Source organism: Danio aesculapii, chromosome 7 (assembly GCF_903798145.1).
Source record: "Danio aesculapii chromosome 7, fDanAes4.1, whole genome shotgun sequence".
NCBI lineage: Eukaryota > Metazoa > Chordata > Actinopteri > Cypriniformes > Danionidae > Danio > Danio aesculapii.
This window is the reverse complement of record NC_079441.1, coordinates 59,190,733-59,204,839: the sequence shown is the minus strand read 5'-3', so window position 1 is coordinate 59,204,839 and position 14,107 is coordinate 59,190,733. Positions and strand designations below refer to the sequence as shown.

Below are 14,107 nucleotides of genomic sequence, written 5' to 3'. Positions count from 1 at the left end.
GGCTAAAGTATGAGAAGGAGCGCTATCCTGCTGAAGAACTTGCTCTCTCCTGTGGTTTGTTAAGTAGTAGGCAGCACAAATGTCTTGATACCTCAGGCTGTTGATGTTGCCATCCACTCTGCAGATCTCTCGCATGCCCCCATTCTGAATGTAACCCCAAACCATGATTTTTCCTTCACCAACTTGACTGATTTATGTGAGAATCTTGGCTCCATGTGGGTTCCAGTAGGTCTTCTGCAGTATTTGTAAAGATTGGGATGCAGTTCAACAGATGATTCTTCTGAAAAAATCTTCCTTATGCCACTTTTCCAAATGATGAACTAGAAGTCAAGTTGTTATTTGTTGCTCTTAAAACTTGGATAGACGACAAGACTTTTGTCAGGTAGTGTATTCCTTACCTAACATTTAGTAATTTTATGTAAGAAATCTTTGTTAATGTAGTTTGTTTCTGTTAGCTTAAACCTTTGATTCCAATAATGTATTCATGCTTAAATTAGCATTAATGTGATAGTTTACACCAAAGTATATAAATAAATAAATAAATCTCTCAGGCGATTAAGGATGTAGGTGTGACTTTTTGCTTCAGCTGTACATTAAAGAAGATTTAAAACCAACTGTTTTTTTCATAAGGCCCCAATTCAGCATCAGAGACAACATGTATTTAGTTTGTTTTGCCTGTATGTGGTTTTTAGACTCTCAAAATGCCAGTTGCCTTTGGTTTTTATTTTTTGATTTGCCAGAGAGCAGAGTTGCTGCTAAAATTCATCTTCTGTTCTGCTTCTGATTTCTTTTTAGGTAACTATCCCTTTAACTTAGACTAATAAATTATTTAAATTTGTTAGAACACCCTCCAAATTTATCAGACAACCAAATCTGCTTACCATTCACCACAGTTAGCATTTTTTAAAAACATCTTTTATTGCAAAGCTTTTATTATTATTATTATTATTATTATTATTAATATTTTTATTATGTTATTCAGATGCCCCGTTACAGTTATGCACTTTGATTGAACTTTTATTTAACTTTTTAACTTTTAAAAAATAAGTTTTCATAAATTGAATGTTATGCTTGATTAATTTCTGTCTTCTAAGTGAAGTTGGGTATTAAAATAAAAATAACAATGACAGTTTTACTTATAAATAGGTTTTCGTCAAATTTCTAAAAACATTTTTGATTTATCTTTATAATTATATGTACATGCTGTACTTAATTCTCTTTAAAACTCTACATCACAAGTGTCAAACTCAGTTCCTGAAAGGCCGCAGCTCTGCACAGTTTAGGTCCAACCCTGATCAAACTAATTGAGTCCTTCAGACTTGTTTGAAACCTACAGGAAGAGAGTTGGAGCAAGGTTGGAACTAAAATGTGCAGTTTGACACCCCTGCTCTATATACTTCTAATAGGCCTAATTATAAAATATCTGTTAAGCAATGTATATACAGTACACTATAACAATAGATACAATTACTAAGTTATATCAACACATGGTAACTTTAACTTCATTAAAAAGTGTTAACCATGTTTATTATTTTATATATCTGTTTATTATTGTATACCAGATTCAACTTTTGATTTAAAGCCAATTTAATGTTACCAAAGTTGAAAATATTGCTTACATTTTTACAGTGTATATACATTGTGCATGTTACCTAAAGTTATGGTCCAATGTTAACCACAAACCATATTGAAACAGTTTACCAGCTTCAAAAATATATATAAAGTTATCAGAAATACTGTTCATCATATTTTCCCAAAGATGGGTTGCGGCTGGAAGGGCATCCACTGCGTAAAACATGTGCAGGATAAGTTGGCGGTTCATTCCGCTGTGGCGACCCCGAATTAATAAAGGGACTAAACCGAAAAGAAAATGAATGAATGAATGTTCATCATATTTTAAGAAGGTAAAGGCATAGTACACCCAAAACTGATAACATATTCACTATTTACTCTCAAGCGGTTTCCAAAGCATTATGAGTTTCTTCTTGTACTGTTGAATACAAAAGAAGATATTATGAAGAATGTTAGAAACCTGTTACCATTGACATCCATAATAGGAAATACAAATACCATGGTTACCACTTTCCAACATTTTTAAAAAGAATATCTTCTATTGTGATCAACAGGTACTAAGTAAAAGATTAGTAAATGATGACAGAATTATCAGTTTGGGATGAACTAAAAAAATACAAAACAAAAAGTATCAGCCTGATCTCACAAGGAAAAGTAACTACGTTTTGTTGGTTTAGTGGCTAGAGTTCAGTTGTATGAAAATGTTTTATTTTAAAAGGTGTGGCACCCAACCATCATTGGGGATAAGCAAATCGTACTAAATTGAATGAATGAGATCGTATGAATTCTTACAAATAAGCCACTAAATCCAAACGTTACAAATTGTCATGAGATCATGTTGAAAGTAAACACAGAAAATAAATCTCAGTTTTGTATGCCAATATTGCAGTTTTATTATTCAATGACATGGAACTGAGCAGGTGCAATATGTACAAAAATCAGACAAACAGACAACTGAAACAGAACTAATGTTTTTTTCTTAGTTTTTTTGTAATTTTTACTGCCCCTTGTTTCACATTTGGGCACACGATCCTAACATCAGTGGCCCATTAAGGCCTGAGATTGCTACCTTACTGATACCTCTGAATATTAGAACTAACAGACCAAGAAGGAGAAAGGAAAGATCGAAACACGAGAACAAACAAACAGGAAGCGAACGTTTAAGAAGGATGGAGGACGAGCTCAACACATAAAGTCTAGAACAGAGCATCAAATTAGGCCGCAGCTAATCTAGACAAATGTGGTTTTCTCTAAGTGCAAAACCAGCGGAAAGGGTGGATTACTGAACTAAATCTGTCCGCAGAGGCATAACAACACACACAAAACTCTCCTGACAGAAAAACTGAAAACAGCTGTGCCCTATTTAAAGAGATAGTTCACCCAAATATGAAAATTCTCTCTTTATTTACTCACTAGTTTCTTTCTTCAGTTGAACACAAACACATTTTGAAGAATGCTGGAGTTTTTGTCTTGTATTCATCCCAAATATCTAGAAATTCTACATAAATTGAGAAACATTTTCTTGACAGGTAAAAACAAACATGACCTTTTCTAGAAATAAGCCCAAAAAAATCAATGTGTTTTTCCTTAAAACAATCAAAATAATCTGCCGATACAGTATTTCGGTTTGAAATAAGAATTTTTATTTATAATATTAGCAGAATATTTAGCTTGTTTCAAAGAAAAAATGGTAACACTTTACAATAACAGTACATAAATAATATTCTGTTAATATGTGAACTAAACACTACTTTATTATGAATTAATGATGAGTTAATGTATGCGCTAATCATGATTATGAGTTCATGTTTGAATAATGGCTACCTTAATTACTTGTTAGTACATGATTCTTTGTTAATTAATGTATTAATAACCACATTAGTTTATGCTTAATTTAACCATCATGAACTCATGAGCTGTTAATATATAATTATATCATGACTTTACTTAGAGGGGGATATTATCATTAACCCATTTTTAACTACTCATGAACTAATAATAGACGTCCAACTAGTGCTTACACTGAATAACAATAGAAAAGTGGGTAACACTTTAGTTTAGGTCACAATTCATGCTATTGACTACTGGCTTATTACCTGCCTATTATTAAGATATTAACTGTTCAGTTACAAAGTATTATCTAATTCTACATCCCTAATCCTACCCAAAACCTACACCCAAACTTCTACCTCACTAACTATGAATAAACATTTATTTAGTAGTTTATTAAGCTAGTAGTGTTTGATAATACCATGAATTGCAATCTAAACTAAAGTGTTATTGAAAAGTGTTCTGTCAACATGAACAGTTTAAACACAGGAGATCATGAGTTGTTAAGGATGAGTTAATGGTGATGTGCCCCTCCAAGTAAAGTCATGATATAATTATATATTAACATATCATAAGTTCATGCTGGTTATATTGAGCCAAAACTTAAATGCTAATTATACATTAATTTAAAACACGTACTAACAAGCAATTAAGGAAACCGTTATTCACATATGACCGCTTGTGAACACGTTGTAGTTAAAGTTAGTTTATGATTGGCACATGCATTAACTCATCATTAAGCCCATACGAAATCCACAGATTTCCACAGATTTTTAGCCTATTATTGAGTCTATTTACTTACTTGGTTAAAAGTGTGTATTATAAATTTATATTTATTCAGTTTTCACATTAATTTTAGTAACATTATTGACTAATATGAAAATATCCATATGATTTATTTAATTAGTTTGTAAAGTAATATTTTAGTGGTCATTTAGTAGATATAACTAATGAGAGACTTGCTTTGTTTACCAAATAACTGGATCTAATGTATTTGCATTGTGAACATTAAAAACATGTTGAAAGGGTATTATTTTTTATTTCATTAAGTTTTTAGTTATGATACTCCTAAAATAATTCCACATAAATCCATAGATTTTTTTTACAAAATTCTGCACTGAAATATTAAAAAAACGTCCACAGATTCTGTCTGGCCCTACTCATCATTAATTCATAATTAAGAAATGTTTAATTTACATATTAATACATCGTTATTCATGTACTGGCATTGTAATATGTTACCAAAAAACCTAGCTTAATGTTGACGACTTATTTCTGAAATCAAAACGATCTTTTTGCTTTTCTAGAAAATAGATTTTACATTTATTTTTAAATATATATATTCGGACTAGAAACAAGACAAAAACACTTTTTTTTTTTTTTTTGCAGTGTGGTAGCACTCAATGACTTCCATTGTATTTTTTTCTACTTAGCATGTCAATCGGTGCCAGCAATGAACATGCTTCAAAATATCTTCTTTTGTGTTCAACAGACACTTGTAAAGATTAAGAGCCTCATGAGTGAAAATATTTCCCAGTAATGGGTTGTGGCTGAAAGGGCATCAGCCATGTAAAACATATGCTGAATAGTTGGTGGTTCATTATGCTGGGGCGACCCCTGATAAATAAAGGACTACGCCAAAGGAACATAAATGATGAGCTCATTTTCATTTTAGGGTGAACTATCCCTTTAATCCTTTTGATAATCCAAAAGGCAATGCAAGACAACATTTGTGACCAATCAAAGAAAGCAAGACCTAGAATAACTAAAGATTACCACTTTGTCTACAGTACAATATTTTTTTCTCCTCTAACTATCGAGATATCTTTGAAAAGCTGCCTCTTGAGCCATGTTTGATAAGCAGTGCATGAGAATGTAAGTGTAAGACATTTGGCATTTCATCTATACATTGAGATCATTAAGCACAAAATAAAACAAAGATATTTTTGGAAGAGCAAAGTTACAGGAGTGAAATATAAAACTAGACATAAATGACACCAGATGAATGACTATAAAGAGAAAACTGACTAGATTTACTCATTAAGTGAATATTTAAGGCTCTCTACATACATGCCTCGGGCATTAAATGAAAAATGTTTCAAGTTGAGCTGGTCAGCTGACCGGAAAATGATAAACATGCCAATTTATGTTAGAATGTGTCCTCTGATTTTTGATATGGGTCTGAACGAATCCTTCATTCTAAAGCTCAACACCTTCAAAACAATGTAAACAGTAAAAAACAGCAAGATTGTCAATCGGTTTGTTCAGAGAGCAACATAATGCACTTTACCACAATAACACCAGTAAATGAAGGGTAGAGCTGTGAAACAAAAAAAAAATGTAAACAAAACATTCAACAGAGGCAGCAATCAGAGTGACGGAGCAGTTCAGAAATGTTCTCACTGTTAATGATGATATATATTTAAGCTATGCTAACAACAACATCGCTAATGTCAAACTGAATTTACGGTCTGGATTATTTTGTTTGTCTAGGAACTGTTACAATGATGCCGTTTCATTTCAAGGCCGACTGGCTTAAAGCACTTATTATTGTATTTATTTTTTTCTCTTTTTTAGGGATATGAAGGGAAGCATGATGATAATAATAAAAAAAGATGGAAAGATATGACTCAATGTCATTTGAATGCTGGCGTTCACAATCCCTTAAAATAAAAATAAAAAAATTGACTTCCTAAAGAAACACTCCACTTTTTTAGGGGAGACAGGCTTGTTTTACAGGTCCCTTAGAGTTTAACAGTTAAGTTTTACCTTATTTGAATACATTGAGCTAATCTCAAGAGTCTTACAGGAGCACTTTTAGCTTAGCTTAGCATAAATCATTGAATCGGATCATGAGCTAACTTTAACTACAACATGAGCCACATGAGTTCATGTTTGAATAACAGCTACCTTAATAACTTGTTAGTACACGGTTGTTTGTTAATTATGTATTAATTACCACATTCGTTTATGCTTAATTTGACCATCATGAACTCATGAGCTGTTAATATATAATTGTATCATGACTTTACTTGGAGGGGCACATCATCAATAACCCATTCTTAACCACTCATGAACTCGTTATAGACGTCCAACTAGTGTGTTTACACTGAATAACAATAGAAAAGTGCTCTGTCGACATCAATATGAACTGTTTAAACACAGGAGTCCATGAGTAGTTAAGGATGAGTTAATGGTGATGTGCCACTTTAAGCCGATCTTTGAGTTTGACTGGAGCAATTTTAGCTTAGCTTGGCATAAATCATTGAATCGGATTAAACTATTAGCATCTCACTCAAAAATGTAAAATACATTTTGCTCAGTTTCCTGTTTAAAGCTTGACTCTTCTGTAGTTACATCATGTACTGGACACAATAAAATTGTTACAACCGTTTTCGCCATGGGGGAGAAACAACGCATTAGAATGAATGTACGGAGACCTTGTTAATCTCTTTAGCTTTACTCTTTTTTTTAAAAAAAAAAAACTATTTATTTTTGCTTGATTTAATATCAAAACGTTGCTGTGTAACCTTTTCACCTGTGAGAAGAATCTTAAGTTTAATCCCAAACCAGGAGACTACTTTGTGGAAGGTTAATGTTTGTTGGGAAATATACATATACTCTCATTCTGGTAATGTAATAATGTAATGTGTATATTTATATTTATATAGAGCATTTATCGTTTATGGCCATACAATCAAATCGCTTCACAATCATGAGGGGGGTCTCTCCACACCACCACCAGTGTGCAGCATCATCTTGGAAGATGCGACGGCAGCCACAAGACAACGGCATCAGTGCGTTCACCACACACCAGCTATAGGGGGAGTGGACAGACAGGGATAGAGCCAATTCGGTGGATGGGAATGATTGGGAGGCCATGATGGGTAAGGGTAGATGGAGGGAATTTGGCCAGGACACAGAGGTTAAACCCCTACTCTTTACGAGAAGTGCCATGGGATTTTTAATGACCACAGTCAGGACCTCAGTTTAACATCTAATCTGAAGGACGGATGTAATAATCATGGCTAGGAATCAAGGAAAATAGCTACTTTCCATTTTCCTTTGGTCTTAGCGCACGATGAGTCAGCTACTGAAGATTCAAGCTTTAAATGGAAAAACTAAATTTAAAAATATTTTTTGAGTAAGATGCTAATGGTTTAATCCAATTCAATGATTTATGCTAAGCTAAGCTAAAAGTGCTCCCGCCAGACCCGGAGATTGGCTGAATGGATTCAAATATGGTAAAATGATACTGTATTTCTACTAAAAGAGAGAAATGTTCCTTTTTGGAAAAAAAACTATTATTTTTGCTTGATTTAATGTCAAAAAGTTGCTGTGTAACATTTTACACCTGTGAGAAGAATCTTAAGTTTCGCCCCAAACCAGAGGACTCTTTCAAGCAGAATTCTTTGAGAAAATGTTGGTTGGTCTGCAGTCAAACAGTCATCTTTAAGAAGTCTACACAAGTTCGCAAGAAAAAATTAACATCTTTTTTGGAAATTTCTAAGTAAGATGCTAATGGTTTAATCCGATTTAATGATTTATGCTAAGCTAAGCTAAAAGTGCTCCCACCAGACCCCTAAATGGATTTAAATATTGTAGGTATTTCTATTAAAAGAGAGAAATGTTCCTTTTATGTGGGCAGAGTAAAAGTTTAAAACTGATGAGAAATAAAAAATATGCTTTTGTCTAGTGCCATCTTCCCCCAATGGAGGTTTAAGCTTGTATGATTCTGAATTGAAGATAAAATGGTAGAAGACTTTAATGCAAGAATTCTGGGAAACTGAGTGCAAGAGCTTATACTACCTCATGGAAGATTTTTGCAAAGAGGACAGAATAAACATATGTTATAAGGATGGAAAGAAAAATCTAGTGGAGGCAACAAGTGAAGGTTTTTTTTTTTGTTTGTTTGTTTGTCTTTCTTTTTGCAGAAACATTCAAGTTACAGTTTTTCCCAAAATCGACTACATTATAGGCCTACAATGCTGGAGTATTGCCTTATTTGATGGGTTGCCTACTTGTATACTACACTACAAGGAAGACGGTGCAGGATCCACATAAATCTACAGATCTACCAATAAAAGGTGTCTGATTAAATTAGTATGAAGGAGAAGAGTAAAAAGAAAGTGGATATGACTCTAGTTGAGCCAACTGTTCTTCATGACCACATTCACTATGTGGATCAGGCTGGTGAAAAAATCAGTGGCTATTTCCACAGACGAAGACACACAAAGTGACCTATACAGTATTGCTGTATGCTTTGAGACACACACACATACATACATATTTAAAAGGCCATTAACTTCCATGTTTTTAGTCCCATAATGTCCATTTACTAGCCAGACATTAACATACAAGGAAAAACTCGGACACTAAACACCCAAGCGTTAGGACGAGAAACACCAAGGACAAAACTGGGTTAAGAGCCATAGACACACAAGGAAAAATAATGAATTGCTTGAATGTTTTCTTGTTTTTTTTTTTATCTTTAGTTTTTTTTTCTACAAATGGACGCATAAATTTCAAAAGTTAAATTACTGTACATAAAAAAAGAAAGTCACAAAACACCATTAGTGCTGGTTGATGAGTTGATTAGAGCTAGTTTTCTTTTTTCTCGTCATTAATACTAGTCTACTAGTTGAGACACCAAGGCCACGATAAACACATCAATGACCAACGGAGTAAAGCTTCCTACTTTTGGTGTGCGATAGGCCACAAATCCAGACATATTTTAATCAAAATAAAAAGAGACAATAACGCAATATAATATCTTTGGGTATGTTTGTATCTATTACACATTTAAATCTTCTAAATCCGAACAACAAATGAAAATTTAGGGAGTTTAAATATAACAAAAATTAAAATAAAAAATAAAAAAAATCGCATGTAAAATGTTTAAAATGCAAGGCTTGGTTCCTCGGTCGCGTTTGTAAACCTCCTTTTGAAGGCGGTGAACTAAACAGGGAACCTTTGTTCCAGTAAGGCCACATCTAATGGTAGACACGTCTCCAAATCGTCCCTTATTTAGGACCGAATTTAAAAAATGCGAATGGAAGTTTAGGAAGACAAAACACTGGATGTTCAATGTTATAAAACGCCACTGAAACTTTAGGAGTCGGTCAGAACTTGAACGTCACAAACTACAGTGAACTTTCTGATATCGATATGTGAGATATCCTACATGTGCTCTAGAACAAAACTACTCTACGGCTACCGTATTGAAGAGACGCGTTGCATCCAAAGCCTCTATATGCAGTATATTGTGTGTTTTCTGGATTCCCGAATAAGACACAGAAAGATGGCGTCGTTCCATTTGTGAGATCTAGACATGTCAGTGATGAAATGCTTAAAGGAAGCGTAGCGCATATCATAATGCAGGCAAGGCAGAGGCATTGCTTAAAGCTTTTTTTCTTTTAAAAGAGTTCATAAAAACCAATGATAAAAAACAGGCCCTCTGAGTTTCTCCCAAATGAATGGAAAACGAAAAGGTATTACAAAATACAAAGTATCAAAACCGAAGGTGTCCAAGCGAACGGGTGTATATGAAAGTATCTATATACAGAAAACCAACAAAACCAAGCTCAGAGGCGGGACACAACCTATTTGGTAACAAAAGCGTACTATTATAACATTTGATATAAAAAGGTATGGAGGGGGGTGGGAAACAATGTACCTTTACTAAAGCTTATACAATATCCTTGGTCCATAAAAACGGTCATCTCACAATTTCAACTTGACCCTTATCCGAGAGTTTTGACCTCTCTGGCTTTTATGAAAACCAATTTCAGTCGATGCATTTTGCACACGGCTGATGAATCTGGTCTCCTGGTCTTCGACACCTGTTTCCAGGTGCTGGTGTTTCTCTCAGGCAATGTCTAATGCTAGCACCAAACTGGTTATTGCTAGCACCAAACCACAAGAGGGCGCTGAAGATCCATCTCAAATATTTAGTCCTCTTCACAGAATTAGCCTTTTTCACTGATCGATCCCTTGATTTCCGTCTCCGCTGTAAAGGGATTTACCTTTGAAATTCAATATGCAGCACTTTTACAAACAGTTTGTAGTCTTAGGTTCCCGTACGGTGAGTTTGTGTGTTATAACACCACAGCGGCGGCTGCATTAGAGGATGATGCCGTGACGGCATTATTGTTGCCATACGGTGCCGTTTCTCCATTCCCTCCTGTGCTGTTCCCGCTCATTGACAGTAAGCTGGCGCTGCCCGTTCGTAGGATGGCGCCGGCAGCGCTGCAGTGTGGTCGTGGGCCGGGTTCGGGGGTGTATGTGAACGTAAGTGTCGTGGAATAGATAATACCATCGTTTCGGACCAGCGTCACAGGAACCTGCACCGGCTGTCGAACCCACCGCCAGCCCTCCCGAAATGCGGAGATGTCTGGAACGACGCACAGCATGCTCTCCCCACACCTTCAGGAGAAACATAATGATTATTAATAATTAATAATTATTAATATAAGTCACTCACTGTCTGCAATATGTTGAACTGACTGCGGTAATAAAAGTGCACATTTTACTTTAACGACCACATAAGGCTTTCATACGGATTAAACAAAACCTGTGAGATCTTGTTCACCTTTAATATACTAGGCAGTAGGAGCTTTATCACAGGCTGTCAGATATTACTGTCAATTACTGTTGCACCTAAAGGGCACCTATTTTACCCCTTTTACAAGATGTAAGATAAGCCTTTGGTGTCTCCAGAATGTGTCTGTAAAGTTTTAGCTCAAAATACCCATCAGAATATTTATCATAGCCTTGAGAGTCTGACCATTCTGGTGTCTGAGTACAGTGTAGCTGTTTTTGTAGTCTGTGGCTTTAAATGCAAATGAGCTGCTTCTCCCCACCCACCGTTCCCACATGTGGTCTGCTTCTCATAATGCGTTACATCAGGTAAACAGGGCTTAGTGATAGAGACAGACACGAATGAAGCTAAAATACAGCTCACTAGTCAAGAATACCAAGTAAGTTTATTTGATGTATTTGTGGTGGAGTTTATTCAAGCCTTTCTGAAATGATGATTCACACTCAACTGCCGTTTAATAAATTAAATTGCAAAAAAATGTTGTGTGGATCTGTGTATACATGTTATTATTGAAACATGGCGCCTGTCAATCAATTCAGTGGCCTGGGAAACGGCCCTCAAAATCACTGGGATTTGGATCCTATTTTAACATCAGGAAATAAAAAAAAGACACTTATTGTGTTTATATCAGTCTAATATGACAGTGGACACACAATACCTACACAGTCCAAACAGCTTACAAAAGTTGATTTTCAACATAGGTGCCCTTTAAGGTTTTGAAATCATATATATATATATATATATATATATATATATATATATATATATATATATATATATATATATAAATAAATAAAACAAAGATTAAAATGGTAGCTCATCCAAAAATTTTATTTCTGTCATTATCCAAACTAATTAGAGTGTTTTTTTTGTAACCACTCACATCCATAGTAGAAAAAACTAATACCATGAAAGACAATGTTTACTGGTTTACAACATTCTTCAAAATATCTCTTTCTTGTTGAACAAAATATAGAATAAAACTAGTTTGGGTCAGTAAATGATGGCAGAAGGGTTACTGTCCTTTAGGAGGTTTGGCATTTACAGGAACAATATAAAATACAGTTTTAATATGCAGCACATTGTAAGTGTTCTTTCATTTGCATACATAACTACTTTTTACATATTAGTTTTATTATGTTTTTTGTAGTAGTGACTGTATTTTAACTGTTCCACATTATATTAACCTATTCTATTTAATATTACAGATTAAAATAACATCTTAGCTAATCACAGCAATACAATATTGAGTGCATTATATGTATGTAAACTTATGAAGTATTTCATAAGTAAGAACTGAGATGTGCTGGAGATTTTTTATCTGGTAAATATTAAGTTTATCATTTATAATGTGAAAGTGTGACATAAAACACAAATAATCCATTAGAAGTGATATTTGAATATGCAGCATTTTAATTGAGCATAAACGTCTGTCACTAGATCAGCTAATTCAGGGTTTATGCAGGTTTTGTTAAGTAAAACTGAAGACCTTTCTAAGATTCTTTTAAGACCATTATGAATGAAGTTTTAGAAATATACATATATTTTCGTGTTTAATTCATATTTTAAGTTTATTTAATGTCTCAGTTGGGCCAATGGATTTTTTTTTTCTGAACAAAACAAATCAAACATAGTTATTTGTCAGCAACATATTTTAATTTGTCAAAACAAGAACATTTTAGTTGTATACAATTTTGTTTTTTTCCAATATAATGTTTCTTCTGTTTTTTAAATGACAAGTTTAACATTGTTAAAAGTATAGTTATTATTGAGACAATTACATAAATGATCAAAAATTTATATTTGTTGGCTTTTGGTCCAAATGGATTGAGTATAACTCCTATTCAAACTATTGCTGTTATAAAACCTTCATTCAAGTTTCATTCATAAATATTGTGTCTGCTTCCTCTTACTTCTGTAAAGAGTTTTTGTATAGATGGAAAATCATACAAAGGGAAATATTGCTGTTATTATCATGAAGAATTGTGTAATTGTTTTTAGTTTTCTTTCCCTGATTAGTGAATTTAATTTGGAGAATTTAATATCTAACATCTGTCGTGAACTCTTTAAAAAATGTATTGAGATGGACTGTTGGTCATTGGATGGATGTAGTCCCGATTGGGTAGCTTTACTTGGACAGAGGAAAATTAAGACCTGTTTAAAATGATTTAAGACCTACAACACAACATTTCAGCGAATTTAAGATGAAATTTTGTTCTTAAAATTCAAGACATTTTAATATTTTTTAAGACCCAGCGGACACCCTCTAATTGCATGTAGTATAAATGTAAACTACTCATTTAAATAATAATAATAACTCACTCAAATAATTAAAGCATACTGTATCTTTCAAGAGTATTCCTAGAAAGCATGTCAAAATTTATTTTTTCTTCCATACATTTTAACAAAATACAGGTGATATAAAACTGATAATAATCCAATGACTCTAGAATATTTACAAAAATAGAGCTTTAGTAAAAGTAGAGCATTTATGGACATATCTGTCAACGTTTAAATCAGCCCAGAAATAATCTGCATGTGCCTACTCTGGATAACACACTGAGAGAAACCGAAAGTAAAACTAAACTGAATATATAGTGCAGTACTTTAAATGTCCAGTAGGTGGAAATGTACCATACCTGTACATGGTCTCCGCCTCTACATCACCAAACCACACCCGCAGAGTTGGAGAGAAGTTCTGTCCTGTGAGCTCCAGCATGGCTACATCTCCACCACCATTCAACTGCTCAAACAAACACACACAATGTACACACAACAGGCAGAGACATGCAAAGGGAAAAAAAAAGTGTCTTCAAGTACAAAATGTTCCCGGATCAACATCCTTCTTGATTCTGGAACAACATTCCAATCAACCAATCAGATGTGAGTTTACAGCTCAATTTTAGAAATAATTCATAGGTAGAGGTAGGAATTAGGACTGAAAACTGGTAACCCGTTGTCTTCCATAGTATTTGTTTTTCCTACTATGGAAATAAATGGTTACAGGTTTCCAACATTCTTCAGAATATCTTCTTTTGTGTTCAAGAGAACAATATATGGTTTGGATCAAGTCAAGGGTGAGTAAATGATGGCATAACTTGTATG

At 33.9% G+C, this 14,107-nt stretch overlaps 1 protein-coding gene across 1 annotated transcript in view; it reads right to left on the bottom strand.

Moving 5' to 3' along the window:
* Positions 1-2,446: 2,446 nt before the first annotated feature.
* rbpjb (recombination signal binding protein for immunoglobulin kappa J region b) overlaps positions 2,447-14,107 on the bottom strand; it is a 129,155-nt gene continuing 117,494 nt past the window's right edge. Inside the window, exons 10-11 of the mRNA XM_056462278.1 lie at positions 13,642-13,745; positions 2,447-10,827 (exon numbers count right to left, since the gene is read on the bottom strand). Of these exons, the coding sequence (XP_056318253.1) occupies positions 10,500-10,827; positions 13,642-13,745 (432 nt within the window). The 3' untranslated portion in view covers positions 2,447-10,499. The remainder of the gene's footprint in view (positions 10,828-13,641; positions 13,746-14,107) is intronic.